Source organism: Amblyomma americanum, chromosome 6 (genome assembly GCF_052857255.1).
Source record: "Amblyomma americanum isolate KBUSLIRL-KWMA chromosome 6, ASM5285725v1, whole genome shotgun sequence".
In the NCBI taxonomy this organism is placed as follows: domain Eukaryota; kingdom Metazoa; phylum Arthropoda; class Arachnida; order Ixodida; family Ixodidae; genus Amblyomma; species Amblyomma americanum.
The window spans coordinates 46,027,101-46,053,567 of record NC_135502.1 but is presented as its reverse complement, the minus strand read 5'-3'; the positions used below and the strand labels follow the sequence as shown (position 1 = coordinate 46,053,567).

General features: G+C 46.9%; 1 protein-coding gene across 2 annotated transcripts in view; it reads left to right on the top strand.

The window, feature by feature from the left end:
- Positions 1-20,996, top strand: part of LOC144136759 (facilitated trehalose transporter Tret1-like) — a 39,815-nt gene extending 18,819 nt beyond the window's left edge. Inside the window, exons 1-3 of one of the 2 annotated variants that reach the window (XM_077669351.1) lie at positions 4,477-4,750; positions 14,876-15,124; positions 18,278-20,996. In XM_077669351.1, coding sequence (XP_077525477.1) covers positions 4,492-4,750; positions 14,876-15,124; positions 18,278-19,470 — 1,701 coding nt within the window. In that variant the 5' untranslated portion in view covers positions 4,477-4,491 and the 3' untranslated portion in view covers positions 19,471-20,996. Of the gene's footprint in view, positions 1-4,476; positions 4,751-14,875; positions 15,125-18,277 lie in introns of those variants that run through there. The other variant, XM_077669352.1, reaches the window with a different exon arrangement.
- Positions 20,997-26,467: the final 5,471 nt, after the last annotated feature.

The following is a 26,467-nucleotide window of genomic DNA, read 5'->3' as shown; positions in this document are numbered from 1 at the left end:
AACCTCCCTGCCTTTCCGTTTGTCTATCTCTCTCTCTCTATCTTATCGATGGATGCGAAATCGCGCCTTTATTCTGAGCAAAAGAGACCACGACCGGCCGGCGAGATACTAGATCGCTGCATTTGAATGGTAGTTGGCTGAGGTGCCCTGGCTGAGGTAAAGTTTTCTTACAGTGGAAAGCATGTGTTTCGTTCACTGTCATTTCACAGGAGTACTAAAAAGGCAAACGAAAAGATATAGATGCCGGTGAGAAAAAGGAGCAACTCAGCGTAAACATGATCTAACGACGTCTTTTGGCGGCGCCAATGGAAAAACTGCGTGTTTCTCAAACGGAACGACGTGCCTAGGCGTCCTCGATTTTCTTACATGTCATTTAACGGTTTATCCGCATTAATTACTGTGTTGTACCAAAACAGTACGCATTCTCGAGTTTTTAGAAACCCGCAAAGTTTGAAATTCTGGTCACCGGTTCACTGCTTGTACTTGTAGCCGCTTACTGACGGTCCCTGCGCAATACTAAAGAGGCCTGTAATTATTAACTGACTATACTTCAAAAAAAAAAAGAAGGCCATCACGGAAGAATTAAAGCTTGCCGTTCTCTGTGGTGTCCCCAACGTACTCTGTGCAACGTATATAAATCAATCACTTCTTTCAAAGTTCTTGACATGCTTTGTACAGGTACATCGTGGCGATGCAAAGCGTGCTTCCCTTCCAGTTACATGCTCTTCAGCTCCTGCGAGGGCGCACGATCGCGCTACGCTTTCAGAGAATTCTCTATTCTCGAAATCCGTTGCGGCAGTTCGTGAATGGAAAAGGAAGCGTGGGCTTAATACGAATCGTTACGCAAGACGCTGTCTGACGATCTATTGCAGTAAGGCAACGAAACAATGGTGTTGAATGCGATCTTCGTAGTCGGGTTTCTCCCCTTTGGCGGCCACTACGCTTTCCTCAGTGCATCATAATACTTGCGCTAATATAGGACATGATGAGCATTACGCGTCCCATTGTCACTTGTATAAAACTTGCCGATAAATTTCCCTGCGCCGGCTATTTTCAGGCGGCTGTTGCAAAGGCATATAAAGGAGCAAAGATTACCAAATTATCCGCAAATCTCCTTCACCTTGAACCACTGAGTTTATACCTGCTTTTTTTTAAAGATGCTGCACCACACATCATGCTTTGTAGCCTTCCATCGTCGTCTAGTGAATGGACAACCACGTAGACTGACTTCACAATTGTCGTCAATACCTATAATGGATCTGAACTACCCACTAATTTTAAACTTCCTTTCGCTCACAGTTCCACTAATCGAAATTACGCCTGTGAATTGGGAAATGCATGAAAACAATGCTGATTTCACAGCGGTCGTGAATACGTGTAATAGATCCGATGTGCCCAGTTATTTTAAGTTTCTTTTCGCTCATAGCCCCACTAACCGAATTTGTGCCTGTGAATTGAGAAAAGTGTGAAAACGATGCCGACACACATATGTACATATGTCTGAGCATCTTCACCTAAACAGCGAAGAGGCAAAGTAAAACAAGAGCCTTTTTTTTTATTTCTTCGCGTCTTCCTCTCCACAGCGTTTTTCCTTCGCCTGCTCTTCATTCAACTTGTGACACGCCCCCAAAACGATGTCAGACAATGACAGCGACTGACAGCCTGACGCAACGGGTTCCTGAGCTTGAGTGATCGCCCTCCGCTGACGCGCGTCAGAGTTACTGACTACAGCGGAGCCCACTGCCCTTGCTAGCGCCGCAGCGTGCATCGGAAGCACATAGAAAGAGGGCAGGAAAGATGCTGACAAGAGAAAAAATCTAGGCGCGTTTCTCCAGAAAAATAAACCTCGTGCTTACGAAGGCACGTGCTTTCCTCCGTCACCACGAAGACGCACTTGCCGACTGCACCCACACGTGCCTGGTATACAGGATTACTTGATGGAATGAGAGGCAGAAGAGAGGAAGGCCAGAAATGTTAACCATGGTGCAATACCCGTGCCACGATATGTATTAGTAAAGGGATAAGGCTAGGTATGTAGGTAGTAATGTGAGCACTAAGAAGAGAAACCTCCCCGTCGAAGATAAATTTCGTTTATGGGTTTAATGTCCCAAAGCGACTCGGGCTATGATGGACGCCGTAGTGAAGGGCGCCGGAAACTTCGAGCACCTGGAGTCCTTTACCGTGCAACTGACATCGCACGGTACACGAACCTATGGCATTTCGCCTCCACCGAAATGCGACCGCCGCGGCCGGGATCGAACCCGCGTCTTTGAGGTCAGCAGCCGAGCTCCGTAACCACAGAGCCACCGTGGCGTACAGGGTAAGTATAGTGATAGCGACGAGTGATGAACGAAACATTAGCCTGCATGCTTGCCGGTGACATTAAAAAAAATCTAACTGCCAAATGAGCTGGTGGATCGAACGGTTTTTCGAAGGGCAGGGAAGCACCGATCACACAAAGTCCGCCAAGAGGCCTGTTTGGAACTCAAAATGCGTTGAGTGAAGCTTCAATTTTTCAACATTAAGTGCACGGGCTTCCCGGGAATTAAGGGTTTTTCATCCTTTGAGGGAAAATTCTAAATTGCTTGACAAGGAAGACTATGCGGGACCGTAACGCTCTGAGCGCTGACAGAATCCTCCGGAAGTTCTCGAGCGGCTTGCTGGAATCGCATCGGGAAAAAAAAAGAATATCGCACCGCGTTAAAACCGAATCGCAGCAGTGGTAACTATGCACCAAGCGAGAACAAAGCTTGAAGCATATAGCACCCGTCATCTATAAAGCGTCATGCTATTGTGCGGCCGGCCCGACGTGGCAGGGAACGTGCTAGTCAGTGCCGTAGCCGTAACCCGACGACGAACTCGTCGTTTCGCGCACAAGCACAACGGGTTGAGTCAATGCTACGGAGAAAGGTTACGCAACAGCGTGGCGGCCGGTTGTTCTGTGAAACCAGACGACGCGTCTGTCGTCGGCAGGAACCCGCACACTGCATCCGCTGTAATTGATATCAGACTACGCCACGCGCGGCGTCACGGCACTTCGCTGTATTTCTTCTCAACGACAAAAGGGAAAGATGAGATGATGTGCGTGTCACAACCCGTTAGCGGATGGATATCACTCCGCAATAGAGTCACTGCATTAGAAATAAAGTCTGCCGCTATTTGAGCTCAGGGACGGCAAACTGGCAGACGTAGGAGGCGTCAATATGCGCACGTGCCCGAAAATGCAGCTGCTGCAAGCGCTTTGGGAACATGACTCGGGAACAGACTTGTCAAAGAGCGGCAGTGAAGCTTTCCTGTTGCTAGCACCGCTGTTAAAAAAAAAATTAACGCATAACGAATCCGTATAATAGGGAGATACCTTCCGGCTCTACGGCTTGAAAAGAAAGGAAAAGCAAAGGACCGTTAGAAAACTCTTCAGGAAGCAAATGCTTGCATTTTGCATCATAAACATAACGTAGTCTTCTTAATACCCCTCATATAAACTACAGTGCTGAAATTATTGTTGCTCTCGTTACAGACATGTCGTTTTCGTTATGTAAGTTAAGCACTTGGTATTGGTTGAATTTCCAGGGAAAATAATACCTGCCGAAGCTCTTGGAACTGAAGTCCACGTCAGCGAAATTATGCGCGAGTGCAGCTCATGCTCAGGACATTGACATTTTCTGCAGCCTTTAGTAAAATGATACCGGGCTTACACGCCAGAACAATTTTTCACGGATATTTTATCAGAAGCTACGAACCCGCTGCTGCTCTCAAGACATGGAGAAGAAGGCGGTACGATTGGAATGCTGCACATTATAAATACAATGGAAGCGCCAGCCAGAGCACGTAGGCCGTATCATTCCAGACAATTGAACTCTGACTCTATTCTCAGGTCCTCCGAGTTCAAAATCCTGCTCGCGGCGCCCCTTCTGACAGGAGGAACCCTCTCAGGGTCGGCGCGGAAATCGTCGACCCAGCCACGCGTCTCTTCGCCGGCTCCTCCGCCCCGCACGGCTTATCCCCACAGCGCGCGCGTTCAGAGTCGAGCGCTTCGTGCCAGCGTTTCCCTCCCCCCCACACTATCCGTAACGCGAAGCGCACGCAGCTGCAGCTCTCCAGTCGCGAGTCGAGCCGCCGTACCTCGGCTGCAGTTCTGGAGCGGCGGTTGCACAATTCCCCACTGACGTCACAGGGAGTGGTGTGAGGTGCCGCCAAGGATGGGTGTGCGAGTGGCGAGGCGGAAAAGAAGGAGAGATGAAACGCGAGAAAGAGCGAACGAATGCCGGTGAACGCAAGCACTGATTACGAAAGGGACAAGCGCGGGCTATGTACGCATCAGCTGTTTAAAGTTTCCTGCCCTTCCCTTGCCTCTTTTTTTTCTCACTCTCCTCTCCTCTCTCAGGCTTCCCTTCGCACCTTCCCACAAGCTGCTTTTCCCTTCTAGTCTTCCTCCTCTCCCCCCACTCCTCCTTCCCTATCCTCCACTGCCCGCCAGCGTCGTGGAACAGCATGGGGTCCGTGCGTCAGTGTCGGTCGCACGGCAGGTGCGCTCTCTACTTCTTCCCGCTTCACAGCCAGGCTCGAAGTCCCCCTTGTTTAAGTCGCGACGAACTGTCGGCATCAGCCATGAGGAGCCGCTATTTAGACGAGCTTACGCGCGCCGCTGATCGCAGTCTATCACTGCTAATGCCTGCCACGGATTTCAAACCAGCTCCGGAAGAGCTCGCCGACGGAGCAACGTACAAGTCTGCGATGATCGACGTGAAAAGTTAGACATCATTCCAGTCCTACTAGACTCTTAAACCGGGGAGCTTAGGATAGGCTGTAGTGGTAGCACTGTGCAGTAGTAGGCTCGTTTCTTTTTTTTTTAATGTTAGACAGCCTACAGAAGTACGCATATTAATAGCTTTAGCTAACTCGATGTTGCGTAAAATTTAGTTCTCAGGTTGCCAGGATCTATAATATATTTTTAAGCATTTCGTTTCGGGCTGACGTTTTTCGAGGCTTGTTTAAAGACGCTTTTAAAGGCTTTTAAAATTTTATCTTTTTCAAAAAGTGGGGTAGTCATCGGGGGCTCTCTTATCACACCAGATTCAAATTCGGGCGGTACGGGGGGGCTGTAGTAATTAGTGGAATGCTTACGCTTCGTCAAATCTTGGTTTACGGCGGACTGCTCGTGCTAATTCATACCTTCTTTTCAGCCACTCTATTGCGGTGCGTAAAGGGACGTATTTAGCTGCTCAAACACGCGAGCAGCTTGAGCAGTTAGTTTTTTTAGTCCAGAAAGAAATAATCACAATCTTCATAATTGTCCTAACCATCGCGCTACGAGGTTCGCTCGGTAATAATTCGGCTCGTCCTTTCCCGCCGCTGCAGTGGTTTAAAATTCAAACGTGAAGCATAATGCGAACCAGCTTTCAGAAGCATGAGTACCTGGGAGTATTTAGTTAGTGATCATGGTATGTTGAAGTATTTAATTGTTGATTATGTATTTTTTACATCGCTTTACGGCAGGGTTCCTTCCGTCCTGCGTACTACGATTATGTCATAATGTAAGCAGCGTAGTGATTCTTTGGTCGTTTGCTCTAATATAAAGAGCATCGAGTGTCAGCTTCATGAAGATGCCTTGAGCTACGGTCTTTCATTCATTCCTTCCAGCTTATTCCTTGAAAGCTGTCGCTTTCCGGGCATGTGTGACGGTTGAATGCAAGGACAATTTTACAGTTCGATTACTCCATTTTCTTTTCATCATATCCTGGCTCTGTTATGATGCAGAGAGCTTTAACTGAGATCAGTCCCCGAGCAAACCTATAACCCTTATTAGACTAAGGTATATCAGATACGCGGTGCACCTTGCAGTTATAATGGCTATTTTGGTACCCTTTGCGTCCTGTTATTTTTTTCTTTCGCTCTCTGTTCCCAAGAGAGTTGAACGTGACACACGTTACCGTACGCCTGTGGTGGATATATATGAAGCAGTGGTGCGACTATGCTGTAGGGAGAGAAGAATGGCAAATTAAACTTCTTGGCAGTTACTCCGCTGATGCCGTCAGCTCTTTCCTAGCGGTGAGCGCACATTACGCACTACTGACTTCATTAGGCTTCCGTGAGTATTAGTGAATTAGGTGCGCAAGCAGATGGAGCAGCTGACTTCCAAAAATAAACCAACAAAGGCCGCAGGTGGCATCATCAGACCAACTTCAAATGTCGGTCTTCTATGAGCAGGAAAGTTCTACTAAAGAGCCATTTGTTCCTGAAGCAAAGTAGTCCACCGCTGTGGTAGAGGGGCCCTGCTTCCACACCGAAAAATAAAATAACAGATTAACCAATACGGTTGGAAGTAAGCGCAAATGTGTTATTTTTTATAAAAGTCTACCAGGATATGACAATCACTTCGGAGAGCATTTCTCACTCAAGGCGAGAACATACTGGCTTATTTAGAATTTCGCAATTTTCATTTAGAATCGAAGAGACATTTAAGCGTTTGAATAACGAGACACGTGTCCTTAGAAGCATGCCAGGCAAGCTAGCTTCTACTCTGCAGGCACTTATGCGGTTTTTTTCTTGTGACCGCTAACAAATCGGTCAATATTCTTTTTGCCATTTCGCGCTTTCTATGAAGTTTTTGTTTTCACTGATTGGGAAGAGAAAGAGCTAGGTTTTCCTCAGTAATATGAGCAACCGCAAAGTATGCATTCCGTGAAGAAAATCATAATATTAGTTACATTAAGCCAAGGAAACCAAAAATTATTAGAACGAAAACCATTGATTTTAAATGCTTATAACATCCTTTATTGATCCAATAGCATGCAAACTGTCTTTCATCACTGTTACTCACAAGCTCGTGCGGGGAACGGCGGGCAAGCAAAACCTAAAGAAAACGTTCTCAAAAAATAGTCGTTTAAACCGCGCAGCTACTTGCAGAGCTTGAACAAGAAACACACGCACGTACGCACGCACGCGTACACGCACACGCACGCGCACACGCGCACACACTTACAAATAAACAGTTAACGATTCAGAAACCTCAGTGCAGCCCCTTGAAAGCGCACTCGGCTTTAAATAGACGAGCCAACAGGGCTGCCTCACGCACTTAGGCATCGGCGACAAGCCAAGACAGGCGTGCAGTCCGCCTGAGCCATTCTTTAAAATCCCACAACGTAAAACCCTAGTTCAAAGAGAAGTTGGAAGCCATTATAAGCGAACCATTTGCGGAGATGATTGTCATTTATAAAGCGCAGCTTGCCTGTCACATCAGGTTTCTTTTCTGTGTATTTTCTTTCAGTTTCAATCAGTCAAGCAGCAGCTTCTTTTTTTTTTCAGTTAAGTCCTCCATGTCTCTCTTTGTCTGTCTTATTGCTTAAAACTCGTTAATAGGACCAATGGTCTGCGTTGATGACGTCGAAAGCATGAAAGCTGTTGGCATATCACGGCCACGAAGAGTCGCGTGCAATGCTGCAGCGATTTAGTTTGAGTGTTCAGGGCTGCGGAACGACCGAAGTGTCATTGAAACTACCAGTCTCTCACTTGCTCGCCGTTTTAACTCGTTATTCCATAATCGTGGCGCACAGCGTAAGTGTTCAGCATGGCATTCGGCCCCTCTTGCCAACTATTTCAAATAATAATAAAATAATTAAGCACACAAGTAAAGGTAGCTCTATGGCATGCCGTAATTGCGGACTCATTAGGTATGTTTGGCCACCAGAAATTCGCAGAAATAAAGCGTAGCATGAAAAGTGCCACTAAGAAAACCCTCTAAGACAAGGCAGGAAAAAAAAAGCATGAGCTTCAGTTCCTTTTTCTTCCAACTTTCCATCGTATAGCCGAAAATGTTCCCAATACTTTGAAAATACAGCAGACTTTACACCGGCAGCTTATTTTGCTACAAGGTGGGCTGGGGGCTTTGACCCGTACGTGACACCTTGTTAGTTCACGAACGAAAAGCGCAATCGGTATGCACTGCAGAAGCGTGGTAGGTGCAAATGTTCTTCCCGAAGCCCGTACAGGGGGCGTTCTACTCAAAGGTTTATTGTCCCGTAAACGAGTGAGTTTACTGCTCCCTGAGAGTATGCGCATTTAACAGCGCAAGTGAAGCTGTGAGAGGAAAGGAGAAACCGTACGTCCTTTCCTCTAGCATTTTATTTGCCTCAAATTTGCTTACGCGCTCAGGGAAGCGTCAAAGCAAACGTTATGCAACATCAGAGTCTTGCGTCTTCGAATTACGATGAGCAACTTCCTTCGCACGTGAGACAGCGAATAACGGCATCATGGAAGATAGCGCTCGTAAACGCTTCAGCTTCTTACTGCGTGCTGATAAGCCGCTGCGGAACAGCAACGTGACCTGGGCGACATTGTAGCGTGACATTGATAGCGAGAAGGTGCTTCTATTTGAGCCTTTCGAAACACTCGTGAGAGGTTGCAGCTAGAGTCTCGCGTCCGTATTCCTGCAGAACCGCAGGGAGAAGTTTAATGGCTGCAAACAGCTTTTCTTTTTCTGGCACTATGCAATTAATCAGGAGGCGACAGTTTGAGGGCTCGACTTTTATTTTCAAGCTGCCATCATCATATCACTACAATTGGTATATTCAAGAGCTGAACATCGGCGCTGGTTTCGTTCATTTTTTTTTTGTATGACGTTTCGTTCATGGATTGAAGCATAAGCAGGGCTTGCGCGATTCTGGAGCTTTCGCTTCTGGTTTTGGCAGTTACTTCTACGTCGCCGCTTTCTTCACCAGTGTTTTAAATAAAAATAAAGCAAAGTAACTCACCCATCCCAATCTCGCGAAAAGCCCACACCACCACGCAGTATTTATTCTTCGTCAGACAGAGCTGACATTTGGAAAGGAGTAGAATAAATAGCCGCAGACAACAGGCTTGAACTGAGAAGCTTGCAATCCGTAATATGCTGAAGGGAGGGTAAGTATCGCCTTGCCTTTCCTTACTAGGAATGTTTGAAGTGCACACAAACAAGCGTAAGTAGAAAAGGACGAAATCTTAATTGATGAAGCAAACAGACAGGAGGTATTCTACGTACCGTCAGCCGCACTGAAAATATTCACTGTGCCCCAATACATATAGGCATTTAGAAGGAGCGAAGGTTAACACTAGCTCACGTCCTTAGCTAAGTTTCAACTCAAACGGCTGTCATTTCTCATACAAAGCGAAAATCATTGTCACTTAGGTATTTCGCTCATGTCTGATCTGATAGCCATAAAGGTCAGTAAAAGAGTAGCTAGGCAAAAGAAATGCAACTGAAGCGAGTAATGAATCTATCCTTAAGGCAAAAACAAGCGCAAAAGTGCCCCTCACTAAACACACGTACACAGACCTCGCAGTGACGACGCGAAGTATGACACGCCATCTCCTGGCATCTAAACAAAGAAGGGACATTGTTTGCGCTGCTGCTCTGAAGCCGACGCAGAAGCGCGTATGGCTAGGAAGGGAGGCGCGGCATATCAGAACCGTCATGGGGCTAACTGCGTTTTGAAACTGAAATTATTTATTTTTGATCAAACCGCGTGATAGAGGAGTGGTAATTTTAGTGCCACATCGCGTTTTTCGGCGCAATTCCTTCGTGTTAAAAATTCCATCCTCGCTAATAAATAATGAGCATATACGAAAGGTTTACGCGATCTGAAGAAACTTCTACGCGCTGACGCCTACAAATCAGTGTCATTGGTCTTTTAAACACGAAGGATGGGATTGAGTTATGAGAGTTCTATTCCGGGGACGTAGGGACGGCAGGACGTACTGAACAAAAAATACGTGAGGAGGCCAGGGGAGAGCCCGACGGTTATCGTCAGCGCAACGACACACCTCGCACACCGCGTAAGACGGCGACTGACGTCGAGAGAACACTCGAGCGTTACGCGCAGCAGAGTCGGCTTTCGCAAGCGGCCGGGAGCTCCCTGAACCCGCACCGATGGTGGGAGCGACCGCACTAGACGCAGAGGCGCGTGGCGCCGTTCCAACTTGACGCCCTTCCAGGGAGCGGCCGGGAACGCGCACGTGCTGGGACGAAAGGAGGTTCCTGCCCCGAATTAAACTACCCAGGGCCACGCGCAACCGAGGAGCCCAAGAGCACAATGCGAGGAGCGCCCCTTACCTACGTCGTCACTTGGCTCATGCCTTGCTTTTGGTCTTAGCGCTCGGAGATGCGACAGCTGTCTCGAGAATGCATTTGTTTCGGGTAGCGATGAGGTCGTGGCTTCCAGCCGGTTAGTCATGGGCCCGCAATGAAATGATAATTTCATTGCGGCGACTTCTGAGGCCAGGTGCTATTGTCAGGAGAGGCCAAGATGGAGACGAGAGGGCAGGTGCTATTGCATAGTTTTGCACATCACCACAAGCAACGACTGTGTCCGCTACGCCGTTGCTATACACTGGTAACCAGCGTAATCTTTCGACGTTTGGCTGGTCAGGATACGGAAGCACTGAACTTAACCCACGCTTCACTTCAGCATGGCCTGCGTCGCTTCAGAAAAGAAGGTTGCGCAGGAAGGCAGGCCCTTTAGCAAGTGTTCCGCAAATAGCACTTGAACTTTCCCGTTCTGAACACGCATCAAGGGCCAGAAGTAAGGTGCAGTCCAAATCACCAGGCTGATTCTGTCCACGTACCAACCATCCAAGACCTGTACCAGTCTTAACTGCATTCACGCATCCACTGAGGCACTGCTGATAGATCTACGTAAAAAGTGTTCTAATCAGCGCTACAGTCCTAATTAGCCTAAAGAATGTGTTTAATCAGAGCTGAGGAGGAGAAAAGTATTCAAGCTTGTGTCTCTATTATATTTTGCACTAGAATCTAGCTGCGACCAAGCTAGCGCCTTCTGTCATTTAGTGACTGCTCGATTAGAAATAATTCCGAAATGATATGATAAATGGACCACAGAATTGTTCTATGAAATGCCCTCAGTGATATGAGAAAACTCGAGAAAGAGAATTTTATTCCAGTAATTCGAAGTGCACTGTTCCCTTTAACGCAAACCATTCGCTAAGCTGCACCAACGCGCCCGAATATTGGGCAGCACCCGCCCCGTTGTATCGATAGCATCCCTAGGCCACACGCGTGCAGCTCAGCTGCTATCAACCGTGTACAAAGGCGATTTAGCGTTTGCTTCCAGGAACGTTTCCACGCAGCAGAAAATAGCCAGTTTCGTAGTAATATCGGCAGAACAAAAGTAATGAAATAATGTGTACATCCCCACAATACGGCATATCCATTTAGCCGCTTATCTCCTTCGGCGCTTTCCAAGATAACTCGTGTCACAAAATTCGGTTCAACTGTATCTGTTCACTGACTTGCATTTCTTAGTTTGAAGCTCATGTGGTCAAAAGCGGATTTCTTCACCTCTTTTTACCTAACCTCCAGGAGAAACAGTATTGAAATAAGTTCTGCATTTTGAAACTGCCGCACACATTTTAATATACCCCAAAAACTGAAAGCCCTCCATGCCATCTTTTTTTTTTCAGCGAGCCAAAATCTTCAATGTAAAACTCTTGCAACGCTCGCCTTAGAGCGTCGTTTGTCATTGGTATCATTACTAGTTCGGGATGCTGGGAAACAAGCGTGTAGGAATATAACAAAGATCCCAAGCTATGTTCATGACTCATCTCTGCCAGCTAAAAGTAGAGAAAGTAATACTATAGTTACGTGAGTGGTTCAAACAAAACAAAGGCAGAAATGGAGCACGCTGATCACTTAAATAAATACACTCAAATTGAATAGCGTGAACTTTGTTTGCAGCTCTGACTTGATTCAATGTGAGAAACAGATTACCATGACTTAATGCTATACTGAAGGTTACCGGTTACAATAAACACCAGGTCTGATAGATTGTTAAGCTCCCCAGCTACTCAGCAGAGATGCTGGTCCGCTGCTGAAAGCAACTTCGCAGCTTCCATCCTGGCAGCGACTGTTGCATTTCAACGGAGGGGAAGTGCAAAAAAGCGTGTTTATAATAAAGCACATTATGATGCGATACAAGTTAATATCGACCATTAACGGTCGCTTAAGTTACAGCCCCCAGTGATGTTTTCTGATACAAAATAAAATAATTAATTATGATTAACTTTCTCTTTCGTCCTTTCTTCAAAGCACCTCAAATGTGTCCTATCCCTGTGAGTTATCAATACTATTCCTGCATAGAACAGAATTTTGTAGCTCAATAATATTCCTTCCGAAGCCGTTAATGCCTGCGTTCTTTTAAGGGATCCAAGAAGCCCAAAATACTCTTATTCGGACTTCACAATATAGGAACTGTTCCCAAATATCTATAATAATAATAATAATTGATTTTGGGGGAAAGGGAATGGCGCAGTATCTGTCTCATATATCGCTGGACACCTGAACCGCGCCGTAAGGGAAGGGATAAAGGAGGGAGTGAAAGAAGAAAGGACGAAAGAGGTGTCGTAGTCAAGAGCTCCAGAATAATTTCGACCACCTGGGGATCTTTAACGTGCACTGACATCGCACAGCACACGGGCGCCTTAGCGTTTTCCCTCCATAAAAACGCAGCCGCCGCGGTCCGGTTCGAACCAGGGAACTCCGGCTCAGTAGCCGAGCGCTCTAACCACTGAGCCACTGCGGCGGGTTGTCCCAAATATCTCTCATAAAATATTCTGCGGTGTCTTAAAAACGTTAGGTCGCAGAGGACACGAAGACCTCCTTTTAACTATGGATTGCGTAACTACGGCGTCATATTTTACGTACCCTATAGGGCAACAAGGGCAGAATCGCTCCCTCCATACACCGAGCATGGCCATTATCGCGAAGATGCGGTGAGCTCATTCGCACAAGGGCGAAGCCAGATATCAACGCTGCGTGAAGGCTGGCGGGTAGTGTTGCCTCTGCATTCGCGGTGCGTTCAGCTTATCGCGACTGCTGCCGCCACCATCGCATCACGCTGCCGAGGCCTCGTGAGATCCGTTTCCTCGTGGTGTGGATTCTTCTCTTCAATTGCATAACCTTGTCCTCCCCCGCTTCTCCCCACATGTGTGTGCGCGCGTGCATAATTCCAACGCTAGCATACTGCGGTTTGTGCTGAATACGCGGATCCTTGCGACGAATCATCCCCTGTCTTCACAGGGACGTCCCACTCGTCGCTGTCGTCACTGTCCTCCTGATACGGAAAGGAGGAACTGAAAGATGAAAGGATGGAAGAGGTGCCGTAGTGGAGGGCTCCGGAATGATTTCGACCACCTGGGGATCTTTAACGCGCACTGACATTGTACAGCACACGGGCGCCTTAGCGTTTTGCCTCCATAAAAACGCAGCCGCCGCAGTCGGGTTCGAACCAGGGAACTCAGGATCAGTATCCGAGCGCCCTAACCACTGAGCCACCGCGGCGGGGCTATAAAGAAAAGTGGCAACGTTTTCAAGGTAGCGCCGGTGTTGCCCTATACACAGCAACGATATAATTAGTCCTATGTTTTTTTTTTGGCACCTCTCGTCAACTGGAGGCATCCCAATCCTTCGAAAAGCGTGAAAGTTAGGACTCAGGCTGGCTTTCATATATTATTAAAGATGAAAGAAAAACAATTAGGCAAGGGCGTTCACGATCAAACGCATCGTTGGGTGAAATATGATTTTGATCGCATAAACCTATTTAGACTGCCTGCTGCGCATTTTTTTTGTAGATGAAGTAACTTCTGAGTGCGTCTCTTTCTGTTATCGTTCCTGCCTTGTCGACCTTTATTCTCTTTCTAGCAGTGTTGGAACTACCCATGGTTAAACTTTATTTCTGTGCTTAAACTCTCACCTCAACTGATATCTTTTCACGCCCTAACTGCAGTCAGGGGCGCGCAAGGATTGCTATTTTTTCCAGGCTAATTCATTGTTTTGATCCTGTTTACTTAGCTACACACACTTTCATCATCAAATGATTTTTAATAAACTCCTTTCATGTATTGTCATGTTGGCTTTCCCTCGTTGCACGTTCCCTTTTTCATGGTGTCAGTAGCCTTCAGTAAAACGATGAAGTTACGAACTTTCATGTTCCTCTTTCGCATGTGCACGTGGGGCCCCCAAGAGAGGCTAATTAAATTCCGCTTCATAAAACACAAGAACGGCAGCTATATACTGTGTTTAAAAATTTATAATTCAGCCATTAGTACAGCATTCAGCATTGAGATTGAACCAAAGTGTCCATACCGAGTGCACTAAGGATGCTGAAATTGCGTTACACATAAGTGCCTTCACGAACACGCCACTAAAACACTATGCGTCAAATTCACACAGTCAGTAACTTTGGATGAATCGGCAATCGATACTCAACTTCTTGAGGGCGCTGAATTGTTTACATCCCTGCAGGCTTACTTGAAATTACTTCGGGCTCTAGTTTTTTTCCCTGGGAGATTGATACTCAGGTTATCACTGCTAAAGCATACGTATTGTATTCAGTGGCTAGCACCTTGTACTCACTGGCTACCACCCGAACCACCAGCCACACGCGCACCGAAAAAGGTCCGCGTAGTTGCTGGAAAAATGGAATATTTCTTGACCAGCGAGCCTTGGCAAAAGTGTCACGTTTTATTCTATTCGAATATTTTACAATCGAAAAAAATAGTTTGCAGCCGACGCGGTGGCTCAGTGGTTATGGCACTCGGCTGCTGACCCGAAAGACGCGGGTTCGATCCCGGCCGCGGTGGTCGAATTTCGATGGAGGCGAAATTCTAGAGTTCCGTGTACTGTGCGATGTCAGTGCACGTTAAAGAACCCCAGGTGGTCGAAATTTCCGGAGCCCTCCACTACGGCGTCCCTCACAGCCTGAGTCGCTTTGGGATGTCAAACCCCCATAAAACCAAACCAAAAAGAATGGTTTGTGAGCGGGGTTAGTTTACTTTCAGCCTTAGTACTGCCTTAACGGCGTCCCTCGTCGTCCTTGTCATGCAGTGCCCAGCGCGCCCGATGGCGACGACGACCTCGAAGTCCCGTGCAAGGGCACCGAAAGGGACGCAAAGAGGCGGCTCTACCTGACCGTGGTGACCGCGTACATGGCCTCGATATCGTTCGGCTTCTCCTGCACCTACTCGTCGCCCGCACTGCCAGACATACGCAAGACCATCGACTTCACCACTTCGGACAGCGGTTGGTTCGGCTCCCTGGTCACGCTGGGGGCCGTCGTCGGTGGACTCGCTGGAGGTGAGTGCGGCCTTCGCAAGTCCGCAGGTTCACGACACCTTTTTCAAACTTATTAATGAGATAGCATTAGAAGTTCCATGGGGCCAAAATGTGTTGTCAGTCACAAATTTCGCCCATTGGCTGGAAGAAAGTGACGTCGCCAGACCGAAGCATTCCCACTGGCTAGAGAGAAAAGACTTCACCTGACCGGGGCATTCCCATTCGCTGGTTGAAATTAACGTCACTTCTAGTAAAGGCATGAACAGCTGCTAATGCTACCGCACTGCCAACACGTATTGGGGTTAGGCGCCCCTGCGAATTTTTTTTTTACACATTTCAAGACGATGTAGCAAGTGAACTAGACTCTTTCTTTCTTCATTTTCCTTTTCTTTTTCTGTTTTCAGTTTCTTTGCACCTCCGCACTCAGCAGGTAGCGTTATCTCCTCCTAATTATGAGCTTGCCCAAGAAGTATCCGCCCTGGGCATCACAGGACCCACCACGTCCGCATTCACTGCCTTCTGTTTTATTTCTCTTTTTTTAATTCCACTTGCAATCCCTCTTTCTCCTCGTTCACTACACCGTCACAAACCTGAACCTACTTATTGTTATCCTTCCTTCCTTCTTCCGCGCTGCCCTCCATTGAATTTCTACTGACGGAAGTGTAGTGGGATGTCAAGCATTGCTCGCTCTTTCGTTGGCAACTTCAAGCGGTGTGCACCAAACCGGAGCGCCTATGTTTTTGACTTTGGCAAACTGAGCTAGAGAAGGAGCTTTTAATACGAACAGCTTTGAGCCACTGAAGCCGCCCTTACTGACTCTTTACATACTGCTTCGATCCATACGCAGCTATGGCAAAAGCACCCTTATCGCTGTGAATACTAATTTGTGCTGCAAGGAATTATCGCGGACGTACAGGCAGCGCACTCAAGTAGTGCTCTGCTCATTGTAACGAAAAGCAAGAGTTTCTTTTCATCAACACCGAAAACTTGCAGGTGCAGCAAATACTACCACCATGAATGATCGCCCTTGTTAGGTGTAGCTAGTCCAACACGCTCATTCGACAGAGCCGGTACTTTTCCCCGAGCACTAGCAATCAAGGTGTAGGCACAGCGCAATGTTGGTTTCGTTTAAGCCCTGCTTATTAATGACAAAAGAACCGGCATAACGAACAAAAACCGCGAATTCTGAGTTATGCCAACATCGCCTACAAATTAAGAATGAGAAATAAATTTCTATAAGATGAATCCCGCATACCGTTGTCAAAGAGATAATCTCGAAAGTGTTCGCGTGCATTTTTCGCTCCATGACGTGTAAACGGAATGGAACGCACTTGCGGCAGCAAAAGCATCACGCGAAAAATATACCAATAAATTACGTTGATTTAGATTCCACGGACGGTACAAAGGAGTTTACCAGTATCTGAGCACATGTGTTGCGTGAGTTAAACAGTCGCTTAGTACGATCTCTGAAACAAAGGTGATTAAATATCAAATACCAAGGTTGCAATGCAGAAAAGAAAGGGCAGCTTGAGGAGCTTCGTTCTCTGAACAGTTATGCTTGTAGAAAAAGAGAAGCACATCTGAAAGCTCCTTGCTTCCTAAAGCTCTGACCACAGCTTACAAAACCCCGCTGTCGCTCCGATGGCGTTGACGCTTCAAGCGGGAGCGCCGCAGCATTTCAGTGACGGCTAATGTCGCTATCTTGGCGCCAAATGCAGGAGTTTTGACGTACAATCACACTGTTTTCACTTATTACGCTTTCTTTTCTAAACAAGCTGTAGCACCCTCATTGCGTAGAGGAACTAGAAAGTGGCAGAAAGACCGCGGATAAAACCCCACCCATCGCAGCGCGCCTACAGAACACCCACCACACAACACGTGCGGCATTCTTCGCTCCATGCACGCCGCTTTCTCAGAGGCGCCATTTGACTCGTGAACAAAAGGAAGGCCGCACAGAGCGGCAGCTGCGTCCAACAGTACAACAACGCTCACTCTAGTGGAGTTCGCTCTTCGCTCTATCAGTGACAACTTAAGCGACTACAGTCGGCAAAAAAAAAAAAGAGTAGAAAGCCATTTCAGCTTGCTTGAACAGAAGTGAAAGGCAGTGTCGACCTTGCAGAGACATGCCTGGTTCTGACACGTCACGAAGCGCTGCGGGGGCAGTAACCGCATACATACCGATGGAGCACGATAGTGAGGCGATGTATTTAAAGCGGGAAGCGCAAGCAATAAGAAAAGAAGTTCGCCATTCAGTGTAAATGACGCTTTGTATTATAATAACACCAGTCGAATTCGATCAAATGGAATGCGTAGACACGCGTCTAGCTCGCTCTAACTTCATATGAGAAGACGCATTTTATTTGGCAACAAAACGCCTTACTGGGCACTTTGACCAATCAAGGCCTGCCCCATGATATCGCCACACTTGTGCTAGAATCAAACTGTGGTGCGGGTTGAAAAATCTGTATCCAACCGTAATTTCGCTATCTGCACGCTGCTGCAGCGCTGAATCGGCAGCTTGCAAGAAGAGTAAATTTTACCTGGGTTTCTCTCTGCAAACTAGAGGATCTTAGCTCTTCACCGTACGAGAAACTTAATGTAAATGATTATCTGGAAATTTCGACAAAAAGGACAAAGGAAATAAAGCACACTGTTTACTGCACTCGGAGTGATGCGAGAAAAAGGCAATGCTAAATGTAAGACATTGCGCTTTTTGCCCGCTCAGCGCTTATCTCCCCTAAGTATAAACACAATATTACCCCAAACTCAGTGGCTTCGTTCCGCTGAAGTTTGCTAACGAACGCAAATTAGCATGATATGAAGCTGTTCGAACCGGTTGCTTATTGGCGCTGCGACAAATGAATAAATATGTAGTCAAGCCTCGATAATAAAACGAAACGGTTTATAACGAAATAATAGATATAACAAAGGAATGACGATTCCCCTTGGAAGCTGGGTCAGCAATGGCTATAAACTAAGGCTATAACTAAGCAATCGCGGGCCCCTTTAACTTCGTTATAACGGGGTTGAACTTAGATGCAGCTACGAAAAAGATCATAATTTGTTCTGAACTAATGAGTTCACAGCTTTTTTTAGCAACCGTAACTTTGAATTATGCACGTTACAAAGTAAACACGCTCTTTAATTGCACTCTTTTTTCTCGTAATAACGCAGGTCAACTGGTGAATATGGTCGGTCGCCGTGCCACTCTGTTCGCCGCCGCTGGCTGGTACATGGCCGGGTGGCTCTGCATCATCTTCGCGCCTTCTGCAGCACTACTCTTCGTGGGCCGTACACTGACAGGCGTCGCCGTCGGCATAACCGCCCTAACAGTCGCTGTCTTCATCTCCGAGATCAGTCCCTCCAACATCCGCGGCCTGCTGAACACGGGCGCCAACGCCATCCTGTGCGTAGGCACCCTGCTCACTTTCTTCCTGGGCAAGTTCCTGTCCTTCCGCTGGCTGGCCGCCTTCTGCCTCGCGCCCAGCATCATCATGGCCGTGGCCCTCTTCTGGGTGCATGAACCGCCACGCTGGCTGCTCCAGAAGGGACGTAGGAAGGCCGCCATCGCGGCCCTCCATTTTTACCAGGGTCCCAATATTGCCGAGCAACTAGACGCTCTCGGCGCGAGTGTGTCCAATGTGCAGCCCTTCTCACTCAGGGACATGACCATGCCGTACATCTACAAACCTTTCTTCTGCACGCTCTTGCCCATGTTCATGCAGCAAGCGTCCGCTGTGTGCGTCATTCTCTTCTACGCGCAAGACATCTTCGAAGACGCGGGAACGTCCATATCAGCGGAAGACTGTACCATCATCGTGGGCGCCCTCCAAGTAGTCGTACTCTTCATCGCTACCATGCTGGCTGACCGGCTCGGACGCAAGCTTCTTCTCATCGTGTCCACTGCGGGATCCAGCGCTAGCCTGGCACTCCTTGGGATCTCTTTTCACCTGAAGTACACTAGAGGTCAAGAGTTCCTGGATTCCTACGGTTGGCTACCTCTTGTAACTATTGCAATTTACTTCATGTTCTACGCCGTTGGCCTGGGCCCACTGCCGTGGGTCTTGTTAGGAGAGATGATTCCACTCCGGGCTAGAGGTTTCGCTACGGGCGTCGGCACAGCGTTCCTGTTCGCACTCGCCTTCTTGGTTACAAAGGAATACGACGACCTGCAGATGCTCATAACGACCGCGGGAACTTACTGGATGTTCGCAATCCTGCTCGGTGCAACTCTTGTTCTGTTCATGATATTCGTTCCCGAGACTAAAGGCAAAAGTCTTGAAGAAATAGAGCTCTTGTTCGGCAAATCTGACTCATCGGCCTGCTTAGAAGCGATGGACAAAGACGTCGAGATGACAGCGAAGTGAAAGCGAAAAGCTTGCCTGCCGTTCCTAAAGACATTCAAAGTGACATTCCTGTGCGTCTCACGCGCAACCAAGCTGTGCTATGGCTTCAAATGTGTCCCGGCCCTCTGCTCAGTGTTTCCTTTTGTTTTTTCTTGTGGACATTTTTGATGCGGCATATCATCGTTATTTTTTGTGTGTGTCTAGAGGACAGTGTCTTAAGGACTATAACGCTATTATGAAGTGCTTGCTAATGAGCGCGTTTTAGCGCTCACAGACCATTTCAGTGCACCTGTGCCTTAATGAAAAGTCATAACCTCTTTAACCGAAATGAGTTTTCCACGATACCCATGAAGTGTACGCGAAGCACGGAGGCTGGGTGTTGCATCATTTATTTATTTTATTTGCGCCGTTGAAGAATGGTTTACACCCTCACCTATTGCTCAAGAGGCATCTAAATATTTGCCAGAATAAGTACATAAAAGCGCCGAATCCTTGGCAGTGTATCGAAATTGTGGGAAACCTGTCTGAAGGGGGTGTACCCAGCTGACAGTGTTCAGACCTTAAGGAACGAACAGGTTGTGTCTTGGAGACCCCTACTGATTTCAGTTGCTCTCGCCACGATAATCTTAGTGGAAATTATTTCAGTTCTCTAAGCGAACATGGTTATCATACCTCCGTACCTTGAAAACAGGACATAGAGGCGAGCATGGTACATATATATGTTTGCTAAATAAGAGCGTCATCCACAAGGCTCAGATGCTGCTTTCAGAAGTCTGTAAATATTTCATTTATCATCACTGAACGAAACGGTGGCAGCTGCTATTCTCTTTCCTAACCCTAACGCAACAATCGATCGCAGCGTCACTGTACGTTTCCTGCTCACTTAGTCACACTGAATACCTATTATTGCACTGACGTAGCACTTCCATTTGGTCCTATATTGCCATGACTATGCTCTCGACCCAATATTTTGCTGAGTGCAATCCATAGTCGCAACTATTAAGCGAACTGACAGTTTGTATGTTGGGGAATCCGGTCAAACAGGCCTTATTCCTTTCCAACAGCGGCGTTTTTAATCGTGTTTTCCTTAGGACCGAACGGGAGCGCACCAATTTTTAAAAATGTGTTTTACCGCAGCAGTACACACACCAACAGCTTGCTAGCTAGTTTACACAATGTCGTACTTAGGAACGCGAAAATCACCACAATACTTAATCTGCATAATACTGACTATGTTTTAAAGCATGGCACCAATTATTTACAAAAGGTACTTACAACAGCATGACAGTGTACGTTTTCTGTGCATATTTTTTTCTGCATGAGTCGTTTATTGTCAACGAAAACTTGTTTACAGGACGCGTAAAAAATTATTAGTTCTATTATGAATACTTTTGTTGCGCGTCTATGCCATATTGTGCTGGTAGTCACCTGTGACAGAACCTATGTTTGGGGTTGCTTTCATTCCAGTTATGACTCTACACTTCTTGGGTTGTTGGCGCGTCCTGCGATTTCACGCTTGAAATTTGATTCAAATAAAAAGAACGTTTATTTGTGTAGCAATCTCTTTCTTTACTTTGTTATAGCTTTTGTGTTCATTTACATTAGTAAAAAGTGCAGCTGGAATTTGGGAAATGAATGCCAGCTAATCAGTACTGACGATTTCATCGCGCTTTTAAGGGAGAAACCGCAGTGCTTTCTTGCTTCTCTCTCTAAAATTCTACGAGAAAGAGTAGCCCTGCGGCTGAAAGCCAAGTGCTATAGCGCGTTTTCACCTCATTTAAATGGCGTTTCCCTCCGTTAAACAGTAAAATGTAAGTAAGCACTGTAGTAGAAGTGAAGAAGGTGTAGCACTGCAGAGTAAGTGGTGACCGTGGATTAGGATCACCGGAGTTAAATAATTAGAAGAGTAGAATGGGGTGGAGCGCATATGGTAGGTTCTCTTAGATCATGAATGGCAGTTTACCAATGTCCATCAAGGCAAAAGTACATAACAGCTACATCTTGCCGGTGCTCATATATGGTACAGAAACATGAAGGCTAACAAAAAGGGTTCAGCGTGAGAGGAAACGCGGGTTTTGAAATGAACATTTTTGTAGCGAGAGCTACATTACGGTAGCATTTCGAGCCTTCAGCGTGGCGGTGGCACGTGACCGTGGCGGCGCAGCCACGGCGTGGTGACACCGCCACCACCACGTGATGCGGAGCAGCTGCTGCTGCCGGCGGAGCGGCGCGCCGGCGAAACCAAGCTGCAACAGCTGTGCGCATGCGCCGTGTCAAGTGGGACGAAGATGAATAAGGAACGCCCAGCGAAACGGAGCGGTGGAAGACTGACTTTGCAATTCAATTGAGCAAGTTCCACTCGCCCAGCTGTAGCTATCGTGTCACTCCAGGTTTAACCAGAGCTAAACCACCGCCAATTTTCTTTATTATTCAAGATATCCTAATGAAAATAAGTGTGTATATGTTCTTCTTCATCTTATTTTCAAAAATGTAATTGGTTTCAGTACACCTCAATTAGTTCCCACGTTTTGGGAGAATAACTGAAGTTTAATTAATTCTTACAGGTCGTTAAGACATTTTCTTTCTATATTTTTGGTTCAAATTGAAAAAGGTTGTGCCAAAGGCCTACCATCTGGAGCCATCTAATATTATTGTTGTTGAAGTACATCATCATATAAAAGTGTTACATTTTGTCCAAGCACCGAAATTATGAAATATAGTTAGGTGGCATTATGATTCACAAGATTTCAAATGTTTGACTCAGACAAACAAAATCAGCATAGCTCCACAGTTTAGTTCTTTCTGAATTCAACAGTATAGTATTAATTTAAATTGCAGCATAAAAACATACAACCCACGTAAGATTAGTCATGTTAGCCAAAAACACGAAGTTGAGCAAATAGCATTTGAAGTGCACGCGCCAGCCATAAAGTTGTCGTTGTAGAGGCCTCAAAAAACAGCGGAATGCGGACTATCAAAAAATATTTCGTAATATTAGTGAATAATAGGAGGTAGTGGGGAAAGGGCCCAGCTTTCAAGCAAAACAAGATAGCGGCACTCAGGGACGCGGTCGTGGGAAACGACAGGCGCGAAGTCCTGCCGAACTTCGCTCCGAAATTGTGATTTCCGGGCTTCGTAGGAGCGAAATATATAGACATTTTACTTATTGGAGATTGAATTTAGTTCTTGAAACTTTTTACGCAGGAACTTTAGAGTTCCAAAACGCCAAAGTCGCTTTGAGTCACGTGGAGTGACGAGCATCCACATTTAACAGTACGCTTCTTCCTCAGTGCCGTCTCACCATAATTATCTAAAAGAACCCGAAGAAACTTTAAAGGGACTCGTAAGGGCTACTGCAGTAAAGGAATAACATCTGTTGCGATATAAAGAGGCGAGTTTTTCGCTTGAGCAAATTAAGAAACAGATATAACAGCCGTCCTAAAAAGAAGGTAATAAACAAATAAAAAAACAATCTCGTTTTTATCACCTCGCACCAATATACCAATATCCACGACCACTCACAAAAACACTGCGAATGAGCCTCCAAAGATAAAAAAAATGGCGGTGGTTTAGCTCTGGTTAAGCCTGGAGTGGCGCGATAGCTACAGCTGGCTGAGTGGAACTTGCTCAGTTGAATTAAAAGACAGTCTTTCGCCGCTTCGTTTAGCTGGGCGTTCCTTCAACTTCGTGCCACTTGACACGGCGCATGCACACAGCTGTGGCAGCGTGGTTTCGCCGACGCGCCGCACCGCCAGCAGGTGCTCCACACCACGTGACGACCAACCACGTGACAGCGTGGCGGCGCAGCCACGCTGAAGACTCGTAATGCTACCCTAATGTAGCTATCGCTACAAAACTGGACGCTTGCTAACGATGCTCGGTAAGGGGCTTTTACAGCGACGCTGTTGTAGGTGGTCTGAGACTGCATGAAATTTTGTTATTTATGCACTTTCTATGCCAGCTTTACAGCGGCTTTCACAGATGGATCTTTTCTTCTGCTGTGGCGTTTCTGCTGCTTTGAGTGCTGAATCTAGGTGGCGCCAGCGCTGTGTTTCAGCGCGGGCTGCGCGTTTAATATCACTGTATATTGTCATAGTCCTTTCAGTTTCTCAGTTCTGTTCCGGTCGGTGTCCCCCCCCCCCACCCCCCCCCCCCCTACGCCACTGCTACCCCGCCTTTCCATACAACTCGTGAACATGCGCGCACAGTGCTCCCGGGAGGCTTTCCAAGAGTTGGGCGGCGTCTCACGATGCCCCACCACACGACAAGAACGGTTGTGAGATGCGTGAGGCACGAGTATTTACTGGGGCTATGTGTTGCGGAAGTGCCCGGCTTCGTCACCTCGGCGGGAACAGTTGCTGTGAAGCAGTGCTATTCTTTCAATAGATATATTTTTTGAAGTCGAGTCGGCTGATAGCACTATGAGACCAGGAAAATTTCCGTTCGAGCTCACATGATATAGGTCAATAATAGCATTGGCCAGTTGCGTGGGAACAGCAATGGAAAGAATGACTGTGACGGCATCTTGAGTGGTACCTTGAGCACAACAAAATAAACCCTACGGGGTGTCTATACATCAAATATCAAGATCCCAACCCCAAATCCTACCCAAAATCTACCCAAAATGTACCCCAAGGCGGGGTCACTCCTTTGCTAAAATCACAGATCTCGTGTCTACACTACAGCCACAGAAACACCTAAGCGCATGTCACTGGAGATTTTTCTTGATGTCGAAGGTGCCTACGACATCATGACTCCTGAAGCCACCTTTGATGCACTGAAGGCTGTTAAAATCCATGGTTAGATGTTGATGTGAATAAAAAGCTGTTTGACCAAAACGCGATTTTTTTATCATGCGTGAAGACGGCCCGACACCGGTGCCTTACACTTACCGGGGCGTGCCCCAGGGCGAAGTTATAAGCCCTATTTCATTTAATCTGGCACTTAATCACACTTCCACAGAACCTACCCAATATCGTCTAAATCTCTATGTACGCCGATGACATCTCTATCTGAGCCTCCTCTGTGACACGTTTCTAGGTGCGCGCAAGACTTCAAGGGGAAACGACCATAAACTCTTTTTATCTCCGAGAGCAAGCTCTGAGCTAGAATAAAGCCAACCGCTATCGCTCACCTACTCAGATTTCTGGGCGGAAACTTTCGCAGCTCGTACTTTACAAAACTTGCAAGGCGGCAGCTTCATCAACAGTTACAATAATTTCAATCGCCAAAGACGACTCACTTTCGATGTATATTGCCCATAACACACTGCGAATGCACAACCATAATCTTACAAGGATTCCTCAGCATCGCATTGCGTCGGTGCCGATGAAGAGACCGCGATCATTATTTTCAAAGGTTCTATCAGCCCACCAGTCGTACGTCCCACCACAGTTCCCCTCGGCGGCGCAATCTTCTTCTGCGATGTGGTGTCTGCGGGATCAATGTGTGTGCCCTACGATTCCAGGGACAGCGAAGAAATACGACTTATCAATGCTGCCCTTCCGCAGTTGACACTCTACCTAATCCACGCCGCATATAATGACCGCACTCCCGTATATACGGATGGGTCGTTCTCATCTACTAGTTCAGCTTGTGCCGTTGTCAGAGCAATATTACTTCCTAATTAACCCTCGAAATAAGGAAGTGCTAAAAGCACACGAAAAAGTAATAATAGAAATGAAAAATTCAGAAACCGGACGATACAGTAAAATGACTTTGGACTCTCAGGCCGACCTGCCGCGGTGGCTCAGTGGTTAGAGTGCTCGGCTGCTGATCCGGAGTTGCCCGGTTCGAAGCCGACCGCGGCGGCTGCGTTTTTGTGGGGAAAAAACACTAAGGCGACTGTGTGCTGTGCGATGTCTGAGCACGTTAAAGATTCCCAGGTGGTCGAAATTATTCAGGAACCCTCCACTACGGCAGCTCTTTCTTCCTTTCTTCTTTCACTCCCTCCTTTATCCCTTCCCTTACGGCGCGATTCAGGTGCCAAACGATATATGAGACAGATACTGCGCCATTTCCTTTCCATAAAAAACAATTATTATTATTATTATTACTCCCAGGCCGTGCGGGTAGCATGCGCTTGAGAGGTGAAATTATTGGGCTCCAAGGCAGATTTATGCCTCACATTTTATATGCCAACTTTCCAATTATTATGCCTTTAAAGCCGCACTTAACGTCTCATCAAGCTTGCTGTTAGATAAATAGGTAGATAAAAAAGCGTGGTGTTGCATTTAAAGTGGAACTTCACACTCATTTTTTTTTAATTAGCCAGAAGATACTGTAATGTTCTCATTTCTCTCCTGCACATGCTGCAGAAATCACTTCGGGTCAAAGAACTGTCACTTATGGTGGGGAAAAAGGGAGATTACGGCTGCTCTGACTCACATACGAGGGAATAGCAGTAACTTTAGCAATTCGAAGCTTCACGCGTCCTGGCGTCCGCTTCTTCACGGCTCTTTTGACAGGCGGCAGCATTCGTTTGTAAATGTTTTCTGTTTATGTTCCTTGATAGGCCTGAGGTTCAATTTACTTTCGAGAATATTCACAGTTGCTTCATCATGCCTTGACTAGCAAAGGCTTGCATCAATGACAGCTCTTGTTTCTTCAACGCGTGGCCTCCACAACAGCCGCTTTGGCTGGCTACTGGATCGGACAAAGCTCACACTGGCCGAAGCTCGGACATGATCTGATTTTCACGCCTCGTGTGATACTTACAAGAACTGGCCAGGGCAGCTTCGAGCATTGTTATGGTAGAAAAATAAAAGTGCCAGGGCACGAACTACAGATGCCTGTCCTGTTCGAACCAGAGAGAAGGCGGAAGATGTTTTTCTTAACACTAGAGAAAGTGAACTAGGGTCGAGAGGGAGCCCGGGATCCAGGCCACGCGTCTCTTTCTGGCGAAGAGCGTGCGCACACGATCGCCCTGGAACTTACAGCCCGGACACCGACTGACGGGCAGCGACTCCTGAATGACGTACTACCGACAGAGCCGCTTACATAGTACCACGTCCTCGAA